This window comes from Diorhabda carinulata, chromosome 10, assembly GCF_026250575.1.
Source record: "Diorhabda carinulata isolate Delta chromosome 10, icDioCari1.1, whole genome shotgun sequence".
Classification (NCBI taxonomy): domain Eukaryota; kingdom Metazoa; phylum Arthropoda; class Insecta; order Coleoptera; family Chrysomelidae; genus Diorhabda; species Diorhabda carinulata.
Window position 1 is genome coordinate 5,891,688 of NC_079469.1, and position 17,210 is coordinate 5,908,897.

Sequence of the window (17,210 nt, forward strand, 5' to 3'; positions counted from 1 at the left end):
GTTTAAATAGACTGAAGAAGAGAAGATCGATGGAGTTTAGGATGGATTAAAACAAGAGATAAGTCTATTTAAACTTGCCGTGGATGAAATGATAAAAACAATAAAAGGAAAAGACTATAAACTGGAGACAATAATTGGCTACAGAAATCTATAATCGGTAAAAATACACGGATTAGTATCAGCAGATGATATAGAAATCAGCAGATATAAGAAAATGGAAGAAAAAATAGACATATGGATAAGGGCAATAGAAAACCTGAGAATGGAAGTGAATATCAAGAAATGCAAAAGGATGGTAGTAAATAAAAAAAAAAGAACTTGGGGAAGATTTAGTCGATGACAGTACCCACTTTAATATATGGAAATGAAACATCGGTAATGAACAAAAAGACATGAGGTAGAATAGTGAAATAAAGAAAGAGGAAGTCAAGGGAAAAGAATATAGTAAATGAATGAAGTAGCAGCGGATCGGAAAAACTAAAATTTCAATATTTCGACACTCAAAAGGGCATAGAGGGTTCTAGAGATGAAGTAATACTATTTTTTTGGTTATGTTTCTAAATTATCTTGATTTTAGGTCTCTTCTGGTTTGGAGTTAGTTTTTTTAAGACGGGTAAAAATTTGACGATTTAGAAACATAAACATATAAAAAAGTCTATGAAATTGAAGAAATCTAATTTTTTTGTTGTAGAATATGTTAATTAGTATTTTGCAAAAATTTACATAAAAGTATTAATTTATTATATCAATATTGGTGATTTACTTCAATAAATTTTTAAACTAAAAACAATAGTAAATAAATCTTTAATTAATTCTATTATATTCAATGCATTCTACCTTCTAAATTTGATGTTACTGCATCCTGCTTAGCCATCCAACTGTACAAGTCTTCTGAAGAATGTTCGTGAGCTAAATTTCTGTGCAAAGGACTGGATGGTAATTCTGGACTTGAATGACTACAGACATCACTAGGATCGGAACCTAATGTTGCAAATGCTTTATCTCCACGTAAGGTACCATAACCTATTAAACAAAAGGTACAAATTACTTTGATTTAAATCCAAACGAAATCTAATATTAACCAGATATATACAGAAAGAGAATTTTTTTACATAACACTGTTTTCCATTTATGAAACACTAGGGGTGGATATTCATAATTATTCTCAAGAAATTTGAAGCTTAGTACTTGATGGGGAAGGAGAAACGACTAGGTATGTTAAAATCTTTAGGACAAATTTTTTCTAACATACTTAAATAATTTAAAACATAGTTTGAACAGAAATAATGGTTTAACTTTTATTTAAAAATTGTTTACCCTCCAAGGAAAATAAAATTGTACTCGGTGTTGATGGTGAAAAATACTTTCTGTATATAAATCTGTAAAACAGTTTCAGTACACTCACATAAATTATCATCTTGACGTTTAGCTGCAAACAGGTTAGCATTAGTTAAAAGCGGCAAGACGACACTAGCCCTGCTACTGTTAGGAGGTTGGAGAGGCGGTAAGACACTCTTTCTACGTTTTCTGTGAGGTACTGTAACAACCCCACCAGAGTTAATAAACATACAAGAGCAAATTGAACAAAAGAAAAATAATTAGAAAGGAAAAACAATTAATTATGAATTTTATTTGTAATCAGAAGTGGTAAAAAAACTAAGAAAGATAGATTTACCTTTCTTTAATTGTTCTATTTAATCGGTTACAACTGTTAAATGGACTTAGTTGACCAGTTAGTATAAAATATAAAATCACAAACTAAATAACATTCTTTTAAAGCATCGTAGCTTCCTTATTCCCTAATTTAAAAAGAAAGTATATATATTTTACACTGTCAAAACAGCTCCAGAATATTCGATACATACATACTTTTAAAGGGAAAATTACTAGTGATAGAAGTATAACATAATCTCTTGTAACAATTTGTACTTCTGAATTAAGTTATTTCTATTTTGTTCAATCTATAGCGAAACATATAACACAATTAAGTAGCACATAAAAAATATTAACCCCTTAAAATATAAAAAATTAAACAGTATGTTAAGAATTATATCAGAAAGTAGGAACAGCTACGGGTTTTTCCTGATATTAGCATTGCAATAAATTTCGATTAGCAAAACATGTATTGAGTTAGCACAAAAAATTATAGCAAAGACATTTTATTCATACATACAGAAGTAACAAAAAATTATTATATATACGTACTTGGTGGACTTGGAGATGTTAAAATACTTTCAACACCTTCAGATACTACAGCCACTTGTGGTGTCGTACTTGATGAATCCCCTAATCTTGATATATGTGGTGACGGTTGTAAAGTACCAAAAATCTCTTTGTTTTGAGCTAAATAAAAAAAAATTGTATTGTAACAGTCTGTTACAAAAAAAAGAAGTAATAGCGTGCATTATATCTATTTTTGTTGCTGTTAATAATACATCCAAGCAAACTACACAGACAGGATAAGTTAAATCTCGGGCTTGACTTATAAAATGACGCCACCTAAATTAAACTTTATAGAGCAGCATTTATTTAAAAATAATTTAAATTTAACCAAGCGTGGGGGTATGAAGAAACTCTAAAAGAATAGCTAACAGAAGCTAAGTAACCTTTATATGGTTATCAGGCCATCGGTGTACACTAGGCAATGAGGAAGTAGATATATTTTGAACCAGAGCTCTTCTTTGGCTTCAGGAGATGTCATATAAACACCGAACTGAACGAATAGCTAAAGGATCAAATAGAGAAACACTCCAGGTCTAAGATAATCCAAAAGATTCATATCCATATCAGCTAAGTCTGAAAACTTGTGATATCCAGAAAGGATATTAAACTGGTAGTATGTCTTTCGACAGGTTAAATACCACCTCAAGACAATAGGCTAGGTTATAGGCACGGCAGAGGACGATAACTGTAGATTCCGCGAGTAAACCATAGAAACTACAGAGCTTCTACTCTGCGAACATACTACCCATTCTAGCAAAAGGATTAGGTTTTTCGAAGAAGTGGTACTAGCATCTTGGGAAATGAGACAAAAATCTCCTTTCGGAAGATTCTACTCATTTTCGAGGTAGAAGAATGAGATGCAGAGTACTGTACAAAATATTTTTCTAGATATAGATGTAGAGTGGCTAGAAAGCCAAAACGATTCCCCAAATAGTCTAATCTAGCAAAATGAGATTTATTATTTGGAGTAATAGATTAATAGAATACTGTCATTCATATGATTTTGAAGCAGAACTAGAAATGAAGGTCAGTTATGCAGAGGTTTATGCAAATAAAATCCAATCGCTGTTTATGTTATAGAAGTAACTATGATGATAAGTCCCACTAACAGAGGTAATTCAGTGTTGGGACCTCAGCATGAGTTCCAGTTATGGAGGTTTCTCATCTATCCAGGTCTCACTTAACCAAGTTTCACTGTATTCTGATGCTTTCAACTATACAATGTGTTAATAATTCTGAAGCATTTTGTACTTATCGAGTGCCACATAAAAATGATTTGAAATTCAAAAATAAAAAAAATGACAGCACTACTATGTGTATGATTATTTCTAACCTACCCATGTTTCTATGAGCGTTTGGCTTAAGAATGATACCGGCATGTAGCAACCGCGCATGTTCGTCGGTTATATCAGGTTCTTCATTACCGCTCACCTCACCGTCCGTCATGCACGTTTCCTGTTTAGTGATAAAAAAAGCACAAAAACATGGTGATAAGTTTTAAATAGAAGAACCGATAAAAAAGTGTGTGACCTGTTGGGTAAGCACAATAAATAAAAAAAAATGTTTTTTGTTGATTGGTGCTACGGTTAAAAAAAATAATTTGCTATTATTTGGAAAATTATAGAAAATACCGCACTACAGATTAACCAGTATTGTTTCCAAAAATTAGCAACAAAAGTGTTATCTACCAGTTCGATTAGCGAAAAACATATTTTCTGTTTTTCGCTAAAACGAATTAATACTTAATATAAGTCACTCGTTTTAAAGCTCTAATTGTTTATAGCACCGAAAATGAGTTAGTGCCGTGACAAGAAAAGCAATGGCCTAAACAAAGATCCATATCTATGGTTTAAACAATTTCCTTACTGTGTCTTTGAACTTTATAGCCAATTTCATAATTTTGGTTTACCTAAGAAACACAAAAAAAGATTAAGTTTCATTAGTATTAGTATAATAACAGTTTGTCCCATATATTAAAAGTTTTTACATCAGGATGAATGTTCATTGTGAAATTAGAAAAAAATTTTGACGATAAAAATAATTTTAAAATAAAGGGATGAAAAATCAGATTAAGTACAATTTATATACACTACAGTCCAAAATAAATCTGTTTTCAGCTATCGACTATATACGAGGGGCGGTAAAAAATTAATTCAAATTCAAATGATCAGATAGAAGCTATTCCAAATAAATCTATCTAGAAATGCTTCTGGTCATGGTTTAAACGTTTGTAAATAAGTGTATACCTAGTAGTATCGTAAGGTTTCAATCCAAATGTGCAGATAGAAGTTATGTCAAATAAAACTTTCTAGAAATGCTTCTGGTTATGGATTCAACGTTATTAAGTACGATTAATAATAGCAGTATCGCAAGATATCAATTCAAATGTTATTTTCACTTAGTTTTTAATAAATTAAATCACCAGATTATTGATCACAACTCTTAAATGAAAAATTAGCAATAATATGTAGTTTTACAACTTTTGCTACCTTAGATCCCATATATATATATAACCTGATCAATGTTCAAAATTAGGCTGGAGTCGATTGGTGTTGAAATGTTAAAAAAAAATTATAAAAATTGGTAAAGTTCGAATTCTACACAACCATCAGTTTACCAAAAGTCAATGGAGAAATTTTGTGAATGTCAAAACATTCTTTATTATGACAATGCAACAACCTCTCACACTGCTGCTTAAACAATTGATTTTTTTCTGTAGTCAGAAGATTAAGTTGATTAGTCATCAACTATAAAATCCTGATTTATCCCCAAATGATATATTTTTGTTCCCACGTATCAAAAACAAACGATTGTCTTTACATGGAGTGGAAAAAATGTTTTGAAAATTATGTGGATTAATTTGTAAGTTATTAGAAGAATTAGTAAATGTTTCCAATGAAATTTTCTAGCTTGATTTATTCAACAAAAATCATTATATTTCAATCAATTTATATAAAATTCTGACAAATTGTATACTTAAACCTTCCTCAAGAATCACTCCATCTATAGGTGAAAGTCCCATGAAAATCCGTTCAGTAGTTTTTGAGTTAACCACGAACAGACAGTCAGACGTATCTGAGGACTTTATTTCATATTACATCAACTTTACTTTGATTTTATTTTTGAATAGTAGTGTATATTTTCAGTTTTAATAATGTTCATTTCAGTTCAGTTGTAAATACATTTATATGAATAAAATATCTTAAGCTCATTGGAAAAAAGTGCGATAAGAATTTAAAAACATCTAATTTTCTTATCCACCTTTGTATTTGAGCCAGAAGGTATCTTGTAATTGTCCTTAAAGGATTAGAATTTATATATTTTCTAATCTTCAATGACTTTTTTTAAAGCTGATTTATTTCAAATCAAAAATTAGTCACACAAATTGTTACAAATAAAATCACTTCTCACCTCTTGTATATCAGGTACAGTGATAGTAACATTGACTGGTTTTATTCTACTCTTTATCGAATGTTGAGGCATTAGAGGAGTATACAGAGTGTTTTTCCATTGTCTGCTAAGAACAATTACACCTTGTCGCAGAGTAAACAACGGCGGTATTTCGGATTCACGTAAATTTGATTCGATTTGAGACGGTTCGGCGTCTAAATAATATTTTTGTAAAATTGAACATAGTTGCAAGCTTGGATCTTCTTGTAAAGTTTGAGCTAACGGAGTTAACTTGCCGTAACGACTCTAAAAACAGATTTAATAAAAAATAGAGTCTAAATAACCTATTTAGCTAACATTACCTTGGTTAGTGTAATTCTCTGTCCTTCGAGTGCTTCAGCCATCAAACAAGCTATAGTAGCAGTAGATCGTTTGTACATAGTTCGGACCATATGAACTACTCTAATCGCTAATCTGTTACTTGGATTCATCCAAGCGTTAATCGCAGGTGAAGCCGTGCTCAATAAATTCCAGTCTAATCTAAAAATTATATATTAATAGAGAACAGAGAATTCTTTTAAATATTAATTTTACTTACCTTGTATAATCTATCTTTCTGGTTATAGGAGCTCTAGGAGGTGCTGCAAAGTTGAACCACACTACACGAAACTCAATGATACAAGATGATACATTTCCGTTGTCTTTAGAAACTGGAATTATTTCCTTATTTTCAACATCATTGTCTGATTTATTAGGTACATCTTCTTGGGTCGATTTTCTGTCTTTTTCTTTAAGTTTAGGCGTTAGGAGTCCTTGGACTTTGTTTTCTGATAATCTGGGAGTGGTGTGGATGGATTTATCGGAATTTTCAACATTTTCTGGAATTTGCTGCGGACGAGAATCATCTTCGACATGTTCAAACAAGGACTTTTTTACTATTTTTATTGTGACTCCTTCCAAACCACATTCGAACATTATGAAACCCAGTTTGTCGTCGATGCTTATATCATCAGAAAGAATATTCTATAAAAATATTTATATATAAAAAATGCGATAATTTAATACTGAACATACGTTTACATTCCTACTACACTCACAATTACATTGTCTGTCGCGCGTTTCGATAACCAAGTTATCGTCTTCAGAGATAGTTTACCTTACATTGTGTAACTGTGAGTGTTGATGTAGTGGTGGTGTAAACAGTGTGTTCAGTATAGATATCACCAATGGTTCCAGAAATTCCAATTAGGGATAATTTAAGCACAAATTAACAATGTAGTTACCGTATTTTCACAATCTGGCGACTGTAAGTAATATTCCATTCCTCTATACAACGACCTAACTTTGGTAGGTGTAAATAATACTTTTGATTTATAATTGGGTATAGCAGTGATGATAGCGTCATCTAACAGTGAACTTTCGTTTCTCAATCTTCTTAATTGAGCGTGCATTTTACCTATATTCAAACTAATGACTAATTGCTGTTGTTGTTTTTCACAACTTTCGATAAACACTGGATCGCACTGTATAACGTCGGAATTCGTATTTGTTTGAAAACCAAGTAGTGTTTTTGCTCTATTTGCTCCTTTTTTGCTACCGCTGCGCACCACAGCTGGTCTCAGGAATTTCTGTAGTACTTCTTTAGCCTGAAAAATGGAAACTTCAATATTGTTCGGATTTGATTTCGGTATTTTACCTGTTTGTCGCAATGCAATTTGACTGTAATGTTGTCAAAACAAACAGAAAACAACGAAACGCAAGTCAGATCTTTAATATTGTCCAATGCAGAGAAGGAAATAATCTCTTCAACAATTGATACTTGCAGTAGAGTAACATTCACCTAAAACAAACACAATTAGTACGTTCAATTTGAAATATTATAATGAATAATTTTTTTTATAAAATATCTTGATCGAAGGGTCAAGGTAAAATAAATTGTTTGGAGATTTACCCTTTTTGTTTCAAGTCAGATAAAAATTTATTACAAAAATTAAGAAAACAATTTTTTGATGATTCTTACTTAAACAATTATTTATTATTATTTAAACAAATTCGAAGTTGAACTATCTAGAAATAATAATAAAAAGTATTTATTTTTTTTATCTAGAAAATGTTGTCTCAAATATTTCCAATCATCCCTGAATTAAAATTGGCATCACAGCACTCTTATTACTTCTTGTAATTCCCAGAAATATTATTATAACCTATAAGGCTATAAGTACTATAATGAAATAATTTTTTGACGGTTTAAATTCTAGTGAAGGAACGGATAGATCCGAGGAACTGTCAAGAGTCACAGGGGAATAATAAACTAATTATGGTATACATGTGTCATGTCATTATATATATTGATACAGACCGCAATAGGTCGAAAGGTCAAGATTTTTATCTGTTTTAAAACGAAGTTTCAATTAAGAGAGACCTAAAATTAAGACAATATTTATTTATAAGTAGAAGTATATATTCAAGTACACCTAGTAATATGAATAGTTTAGGAATTGTCATGAAAAACACAATAAAAAGAAACTCAAGGATGTTCCTCTACGTGATAAGATTTCGTGCAAAACTAACATACCTTGGGCAAAAAAATTGCTGCTTGTAGTTGAGTTTTAACTGTTTCCTCATACACATTCATCGGTTTGACTTTATTATCTTCATTGGGAGGTTGACATAATTTGGCGACATTTTCTGTAGTTTTTAAAATATTAGCGGATTCAACTTGCCCGATACAAGAAGTATGAAGGTGATTTATAACAGTTAGAGGATGTAAGTTGGCCACTGTTGGAGTTAGAGCATCTATAAATCTAAAAATTATCTATGATTATCTTTGAAAATATTTAATACATTATCAAGTGCATAATTTTGTGAACTAATTTCCTTTTTTTTATTCAATATTGATAAATATGAACCAGAAACAAAATTTTGTCTGATTTATTTGTCTTATCTATTATTTGATTATTTTCCTGCGAGGTAGACAACCAAAACAACAAGTTCTACTTAAGCAGGTAGAAATCTCTGCCCGCTTTTCTTATTCTATAAAAGAAAAAGACTGCTAATTAATTAACGAAGCTGTGTTCAAGAGAGCTCTGTGAGGTTTTGATAAACTAGATAAGATCTGAAGTGATTAAATCTCTATTGGTTAGCAGTCATTTTTTATATTCAAAGCTAATTTATCGTCTTAAAACCCGTTTTCAACCATATTTTAGTGTAAATTATATGTTAACTCTACTTATATGAGTTATCTTACTTAGAGATCCCCAACACCGGATATTACCTTACCTTTGTAGAGTTTCCAAAAGTAATGGACTAATCATAACATCCAAATCTCCTTTCAATTTAACAATTAAGGTAGTCCTAGAGCAACCATCATTTTGATTACCCAATAGTTCTTCTTCTTGAATAGACCCGGACTCGTTTTCTAATTCTTCCTGATCCCAAACATACATAAAAGGTGAAGTAGGTGTTTTGTTATTATCTGATCTAGATACCATTTTTAGAGATGTTATGCCATCATTGACAGTTTCCATATTAGGCACAAATCTACCACCTACCACAAAATGAATTTAATAATATATAACAGACTTAAAATAATACGTACCAATGTATACCAACTTATTATCAACATTCTTCTCGAACATATGTTGAGAAAACTGATCGACCTGTCCGTTACTGCCCCAATTGTTACACTTAACCTGTGTCAAATGGGTAACGTAACTGGACATCAACATAGGTGAGTCGACTATTAATCTATTAACCTGCATATGTAAATCGACCAAAGTAAAATCTTCTTGACTTCCTATAGCTGACACGTAACTATTATTGCTATAACTGTCAGAGGAATCGGCGAGGGCGTCGTCAATATCATCAGTAGAATTTTCCAATAAATCGCTCTCGTCATAGGATACCGGTATAGGTTTCGGACTAACAGATCGCACTGTAGGATAACGGTGAGGAGTTACAAGTCCTTGAACTGTTCGTTGATGATCATCAAACTTTAAAAAAAAGCAACTATCACTTTTAAACAAGCTTCTTAAATGATCTGGTACTTACTTGCTTTCCCGCAACGAAACTTCTATGTTCTGGGGTATGTATCTCGTGATCACTTCTATGGGTCGATAATTTCAATCTATATGTGTCCTGTACACTGTTTGGTGTAATAATTTGTCCAGTTGCTAATTTATGAGGCAATCCATTTATGTCTGTAGCTATACTCAATTCACTGGAAAACTTTTTTCTTTGTGTAGGAGCGCTATTACTATCTTGTCTGAAACCATAGATAATATTAGTGGTCACAAAATAACAATTTATGCTTTATAAAATCACCTCATTATCGGATCTCGTGCGCTTAAAATTGAATTCCTCAAGCTAGAGCTTCTAGAATTCAAATTTATATCTTCATCTGCGGAAAAAAAAGCTTCAGAATGGTTTTCGCTTGACATGGATGTAGTCCTTTGTACTTCTTTTCTCAATCTTTCATCAGAACTCATCCGACTCAAGGAATGGTTGGATTCGGAGCCGGCAAATGATTTATTCATTAATTGCGGAGAAACTGGGACTTCACTGCTTGGAGGGCCCTAAAACACAGTAGTTGCATGAGAAATAGAGTCCATTCATCAAGTACTAGCACATTAATTATTTTTGTAATGCTTACACTTTGAGTCATTGAATATTGTTCTTTGAAGTCCCCAGAGTTGGCGCTAAAATAGTCAACGGCTAATTTTGAATCTGATACGCTATTTTTAGGTAGGGGTTCCGAGGAAACACTACCCACTGTCAATTTACTCTTATCGCATTGTAGCTTAGAATCGCTGTCTAATTTCGTAGGTAAATTCGCGGGACTGGTTTCAATCAGTCTAGAATACGGAACTTCTTTCAATAAAGCACTCCTAAAAACAAATTGGTGTAGTGGTAGTGTAAACAGTGTGTTTAGAATGAATGTCACCAACGATTCCAGAAATTCCAACTTACTTAATTGACGTTGATGAGAACCTTCTGTTAACTTTCTTATCACTGATAATATTTTCTTTTTCCACTGATCTTTCTCTTTCTAGGTGAATGATTTTGGGACTTTCGCAATATTTTCTAGACTGTCTCAATCCCATTTGGTTGTCCTGGAGAGTAATTTCTGATACTATATACGGGGGAGTTCTGAATATTAACATTCCTTCATGAAGAATACTTTGACCATATCCCAAGTCTCTCCCAGGGGGATTCACACTAAAATAACATATGAATTAAAACAATATTTAGTAGGTACAAGAAATTTTAAAAAGCACGGATGCTCGAACATGAATCACGTAAATTATTGATGATGAGATTCACCAGAACGATAATTAGATTGCTATGTTCTTAGTTTAGAGGTAATTTGCGTCTGGGTCCAACATGGTGTAGTTCTTATAAGATATGTCGAGGATTGGGTTCAATTATTTACTTCAAAAATCATATTTACTATTTTCACGTTTTTCAAAATTTCCCTTCTTTTGTGTGATCTGTAGCCAATTCGTTTCACTTTTCAAATCTTGTAACCCCTAAGAACATTCTAGAATCTTAATAATGTAGATAAAGTATCAGTAACTTATCTAGCTTCATTAAAATATGAAAGTAGGAAGGAAATATTTATGTATAACTTACCAAAAAGCAGCGACGTTCATCCCTTCTTCTAAATCTTTTTTGCTGGGTTTGAAAAATCTGGTACCATTGATATTGGTTCCGAAAAATAAACAACCGCCGGTACATCCACATTTTCCCGTTGTTTTATTCAAATTCGGCCACAAAAACCACAACTTTTTCCAACGGTCGTCGTGCATTTTCAAAAATTTTTGTTGATCATTGAACAGATTAGGTTCCTTAACGTCCGCAGATATTGCTGATTCTATAATTAGTGGTCCCAAATTTACAGCACCCACTTCTAACCATAAATCGTTGGTGTCATAATTAACCCTACAATAATATTGAGTGAGACAAAAATATTTATAAAGCATGTCTACTTACTTGGAATGGTTGTATTTATGGGGATGCCAGACGAGTTGTCGGAGAGACATGCTGTATATTATACAGCTTAAACCAGAGCTTACTTGTTTACCGTGTAGATTACAAGTTGCTAATCGAACAGGAGACATCTACAGAATATATATATATATATATATATATATATATATATATATATATATATATATATATATATATATATATACATATATATAAATATATGAATTAGAATCAGTTGTTTCTTAACCTACCCATATCTGTAGTGCAGCACCAGATTCGACAAGCCAAAAATCTACTGCATCAACTGCTAATCTACTCAATTTATATTTTAACTTGTGCTCGCTTAAATTTTCATTAGTTTCTATTGTTGTCATTACACTACTTCTTACTGAACCTTTCTTTTCTTCTTCTTTTTTCTTGTCTGTTTTGACAGATGGTTTTGTATCTAGAAAACAAAAAAAAGTTATTCCAGAGTATTAATATTTAATATTTCGTTTACTTCCTAAATTTCCTAAAGGTGTACCACTCTTGTTAGATACATTGGTGGTTTGTGCAGCCTTGTTACTAACATTAGCGCTATTTTTTGGTTGCAATAGTTGCTGAATGGCTTGTTGTACGTGCTGTACGTGAACATTTTGTACAGATTGTGTACTCTTTTTCTTTACCACCGGTTGACTCAAAATAACATCATCTTTGGGACTGTTCAATTCATTTTCGTCATCGATTATAAGCAAAATTAGAGTTTCTAGACACGCCAGAATAGAATAGAGTTGAGCTGTTGTTATTTTACCGCTCAATTTTCCTAGTAACATTTCCACCAACCAAGCGTACTCCACTGTATCTTGATCTAACGATTGACCCACGTCGGAGAACATGGCATGACCGCGGATCTAAAATTTATAGTAAATATAAATTTCAAAACAGTTTTTTTCAAATAAAACTTTTACTTGTAATGATGATAAAGTTAATTTTCCATGATTGAGATGTTTATCTTTTGATGATCTGTTTAAGTTATCTGAAACTAGTACCACCGCAGGGCTCAATAATAATTGTAATTCGGTTTGGTCATATCGTTTCTTCATTTCAAAACCCAATCTTTCGCATAAAATCACTGGACATGGTGGATCCTTTTCAGTACAATTCTAAAAAAAGGAAAAACTATTTGACTACACTGTATATATTGTTATGGAACTTTTAATAGACAAATATTAGGAAGTTGTTGGGATTATGGATTAGGTAATGGTAAATTAAGTCTTTGACATTCGTAACCGACATCAGCTCTCAAAATGTCATCTTTATTGTAAACAACATATACTTTTATATTTACTCCTAGGAAATACTAAATTAAATTTTGTTATAATGTGTTCACCAAATGTTATTCCAAAAGAAAACTTTCACTTTCAAATTATCATAAACTCAAAAGAGAAGAATCTTCAACTTAATATATCTACAGTACATGAAGTTTTGTTGCTTTACTCTTTTCTTTCTAAGCATTTTTCTACTATTTTAAAATCCATTAAGTATAGTATATTCTTCCCCTATTTTTACAACCCTTTTTTACACACTTAATTTAACTATAATAAACTGGTTCTAAATTCTCCTCTCTGTATATTTTTTTGTATTTTATAGTATTATTCTTCTAATCCTGATGCCTTTCTACCTTTTCAGGTGTAAAGTTTCTTGGAATTAAGTGATTGTGTGGAATCCTTTTTCCACAGTTGTTTCCAATCGTTTCTATTTTTTATTTTACTTTACTTTACCATCTTATTCCTAATTTTTCCTCGCATCTCTATTTATTCTGTGCAGCACCTCCTTGGTCTTCCTTTCATTTTTTGAAAGTGTTGTATTACACTAATTCTCATAGCACTTAATTTCTATTTACAGATAAGACAAATAATTTGTTTTCTTACTTTCAGAAGATGTGCTTGAATATCATGCATTATTATGGATACATCCACAGCTAGAGGTCTGTAGTATCTGTGATCAAAATCTTCCCGAAGTTCTAATGGAATACTGCTGTCACTATCTCCTGATTTTAAATCGGAGCTACTCCCATCTAAGTTGACAACCTTTTGCATATCTGTGAAACTTTGAAATTCCCCAAAAATGTTTTCCTAAAATTATAACATAAAATCTATAAACGAAAATTTTTATATTGTATAACAATTACCTTGAAATTCATGAAATTTTTCAAAGCAGTTCCGTAAACAAGAAGAACAGAGGGTCCGATTTCCAGTTCTACGCTTACCGTATCAGCTGGTAGAGTTGTCGGATCGAATTTCTTTGTGCCATCCGGAGAACGTTTTCGATTTTTTCTCTGATGAGGAAATCGTATCGGAGATAACAATATTTCTTCTTTCACTGGAGTGGAAATGTTAGCTTGTGGTTGAGGCCCTAGAGGGGGACTCGGATGATAAGTGTAAATGATGTTTATGGCTCCTATAGGTACCCACCAGAAGTCCACCCAACCGGAACTAAGAAAAAGATATAGTTTTATTTTTTATAGTGAGTTTGTGAGATAAATCATTATGTTAATTTTAATTTAATACCTTTTTTGACACATATTTCTCCATTTTGGTATAGCTTCTGTTTTTTTGGTAGTTGAACCATCTTTTGATAATACTTTGGCATGTTTTTCTAGAGCTAAAATTATATTACGACTGGTGTGGAATTCAGGAATAAATAAACTCAAGTCTATACTCTCTCCCTAAAAAAATAAATTTATAATTAAATAAAAAAGATAATTTTGTTGGAATAGAGTATCAAAAAAATGAATTACTGATCAGCAAACATATTAGAAAAGTAAACAACAAAAATAGTAGGAATAAAACTAATTAAATGTACCAAAAACAATTTATGGTATAGAAAAGAAGTCGAATAAAAAGAAATACTTTAAGAACACTGTAGTAAAATAAATTTAAACTCATATTATCTTACCTGTATAGACAAATTAACTGGTACTGTTATTGGTAAGTATTCATCAAAAGGTAAATCAAAAGATAGATGTAAAAAGTGAGCACATAATGCTAGCTGAGTATTTTCTAATCGGTTTCTTTGTCCTGCACTGCTACAATCTATCCAATTGTATTGGTTAACTAGAGTAACTAGTTCACAATGTTTCAATGTTAAACCAAATCTCCAAGTGTATGGAACAAAATTAATTAAATCCGGACGTTGTTTTGAGGCCCAATCGTTTATTAAATCTAAAATGACAAAAAGTATACACAAACAGGGTAGTTAATAGAGGGTGGCGACTGGAAGTATCCAAGAAAACTGTATGTCCAGTAATATCCAGAGCGAGACAACATTAATAAAAACTAAAAAAGCTAAGAAAAAAGTCAGTATATGTTAACACTTTACCATTTTGATAAATATGTGAGAATATTTCATAAGCCGTATAGTATTGCATTTAAAATTTGCCAGAAAAAATCATAAGATGTAACTATTATATAACTCCCTTTAGTTTTAGATTGAAAAATTGAAAATGTTATTTATTTCTGAAATCTGGACATAAAAAAAGTTACAGTATAAAACAATAAAATTCATATAAAAAATTTGATATCTGATCATTGAAATTCAAATTATAAAACATGCAGAATCTTTTATCAAGTATAACTTTTTTTCATAAAATTAATGATAAACAAGTTTTCCATATATATGGTACCAACTTGAAGAGACATTGTATATTTGGAATAGCTTACCTGTGAAAAACCATTTGTGGAAGAAAATTAAATTAATAGTAGCTTTACATCCCGTGAGGTTAACTTCCCACAACTGGTGATCATTCCATACAAGGGGATAGTGACACAAAATCGAAAATTCCAAAGTTTCGCTTTCAACAAAATCTCGAAACTGCAAACTAGTAGTCGATTCCAAATGTAATAGTTGACCTTTAATCACGGTGGTGTAACCTGATTCTGAAGTCACCCAGGGTATGGTAACCTATTGAAAATATGTATAAGATTGTGTCAACTTATACAAGGATCCAATAAAAAAAATTCATTTTTCTACATTCTGTAGAGTAGTTCAGAATTTCTTCATTATAAATAGTGATAATTGCATACATACAAAAAAATCTTTTCAATGACTCTCATACAAAACTCTTCCACCTCTAGAGCCAAGCTCTTAATGAGATTCATTCGCTAGTTACAAAATTCCCTGTAGTCTTAAGCACACATAAATTCTTGTAGAAGCAAGGATATGACTTCCTTGAAGGCACTTAAAGTATTAGAATTCATTAGAGGTCGTGAGCTTCAGATGGTACAGTACTGACAACAATGCTTATGGAGGGCTATATAGACATTTTGCAGTTCAATATGTTCACACAATAGATTCCATGAAAACTGTTCATCTTGTTCATCAAAGGTGATATTTTTGAGTTACAATTACCTCCAAATAGCTCCCTGCACCTACATTGATGTGAACGGCATTAGTTTCTTTATCTTTTGTAAATAATATATCTATAGTGGCTTCATTTTGCATCAATAATCTTACATCAAAAGACTGCATTTGTCTTTTTTCTCCCGGTTTAGGTGGAACAGTTACTTCCATTGGTAAATAGTCCTGAGGGTAGAAAAACTTGAAAAGGTGTTCTCTTTGTCGGTCAGCCCAAGGTCCATAGCTAAAATCAGTTCCTAAAAGACAAGATTTACAACAATTCATTAAAATATTCTAATTATACCTTTTCCACATTTAATGTCGATTCCCCATTGTGGCGGACTTGGTTCCACAATTTCTCCATTGGCTAAAGTGATTAAAACAGGTTCTTCAGGTACTAATCCTGGTTCATCCATGTAAAAATATAACTCCACATCATTGGTTGACATCAGTACAAAACCTTCACCCATATACCTTGGAGGATCGTCTAACATTCCTGTATATTTAATACTAGGTGCTAACATAACTTTAACATTTTCAGCTTTACATTTAACAAAATGCATAAATCTGTCGAGGGTGCACACTGCTGGTTTGGTAGAATAAACAAAGTGGGACTCTTCAAAAGTTATGCTTAGAGTTGTAGGGATTAAGTGATTGCCAAATACTACACGACTCTGTAAATAGAATATTTTATATTTCACAAAAAAATAATATTTATAGTAACTAACAGATGAAACATCACACTTTATGACTGGTATCAAATCTCTCCACGTTTTTGCCATTGCAGCTTCCGGTTTTTGCTTTTTTGAAGATTTTTTCAGAGCCACTTGAGCACCATCCTCATTTTTTTCAGTGTCTGTATCAAGTTTTTCATTATTTGGAAATATGGTCGGACTTAAACCAAAAACTTTTTCTAATCTCGAATAAAGTTCTGAGCGGTTGTAAACATGAAGTTCAAATACATTTAACATTACAGATAATCTTGTATCAGAATGCGATAAATCTATAAAAATCAATATATAATGAAATATTGATTATTTTAATAATATGAAGTTTACCTTCACTAACATCCTTGGGAACATAAGATCTCCACCATCTAAAGATTAAATAACCATCTTGAACCCTCACTGTGTAATCGTGGGTAATATATACCACATCTCTGAACATTATCTTCCCGGAGAGCGCATTTAAAGTTAAAGATCCTAAAAGTAGATTTTTTATAATATTTATTA

At 31.7% G+C, this 17,210-nt stretch overlaps 1 protein-coding gene across 1 annotated transcript in view; it reads right to left on the minus strand.

The window, feature by feature from the left end:
• LOC130898754 (bridge-like lipid transfer protein family member 1) overlaps positions 1–17,210 on the minus strand; it is a 33,880-nt gene that overhangs the window by 15,647 nt on the left and 1,023 nt on the right. The window contains 30 exon segments of the mRNA XM_057808248.1: positions 838–1,023; positions 1,406–1,537; positions 2,206–2,343; positions 3,561–3,678; positions 5,635–5,919; positions 5,976–6,153; positions 6,212–6,636; positions 6,897–7,259; positions 7,310–7,453; positions 8,189–8,417; positions 8,893–9,160; positions 9,212–9,605; positions 9,664–9,877; positions 9,937–10,187; positions 10,265–10,499; positions 10,582–10,830; positions 11,245–11,553; positions 11,605–11,732; positions 11,853–12,046; positions 12,101–12,491; positions 12,549–12,743; positions 13,512–13,715; positions 13,772–14,075; positions 14,151–14,308; positions 14,539–14,804; positions 15,303–15,543; positions 15,991–16,235; positions 16,283–16,652; positions 16,707–16,981; positions 17,037–17,180. Of these exon segments, the coding sequence (XP_057664231.1) occupies positions 838–1,023; positions 1,406–1,537; positions 2,206–2,343; positions 3,561–3,678; positions 5,635–5,919; positions 5,976–6,153; positions 6,212–6,636; positions 6,897–7,259; positions 7,310–7,453; positions 8,189–8,417; positions 8,893–9,160; positions 9,212–9,605; positions 9,664–9,877; positions 9,937–10,187; positions 10,265–10,499; positions 10,582–10,830; positions 11,245–11,553; positions 11,605–11,732; positions 11,853–12,046; positions 12,101–12,491; positions 12,549–12,743; positions 13,512–13,715; positions 13,772–14,075; positions 14,151–14,308; positions 14,539–14,804; positions 15,303–15,543; positions 15,991–16,235; positions 16,283–16,652; positions 16,707–16,981; positions 17,037–17,180 (7,233 nt within the window).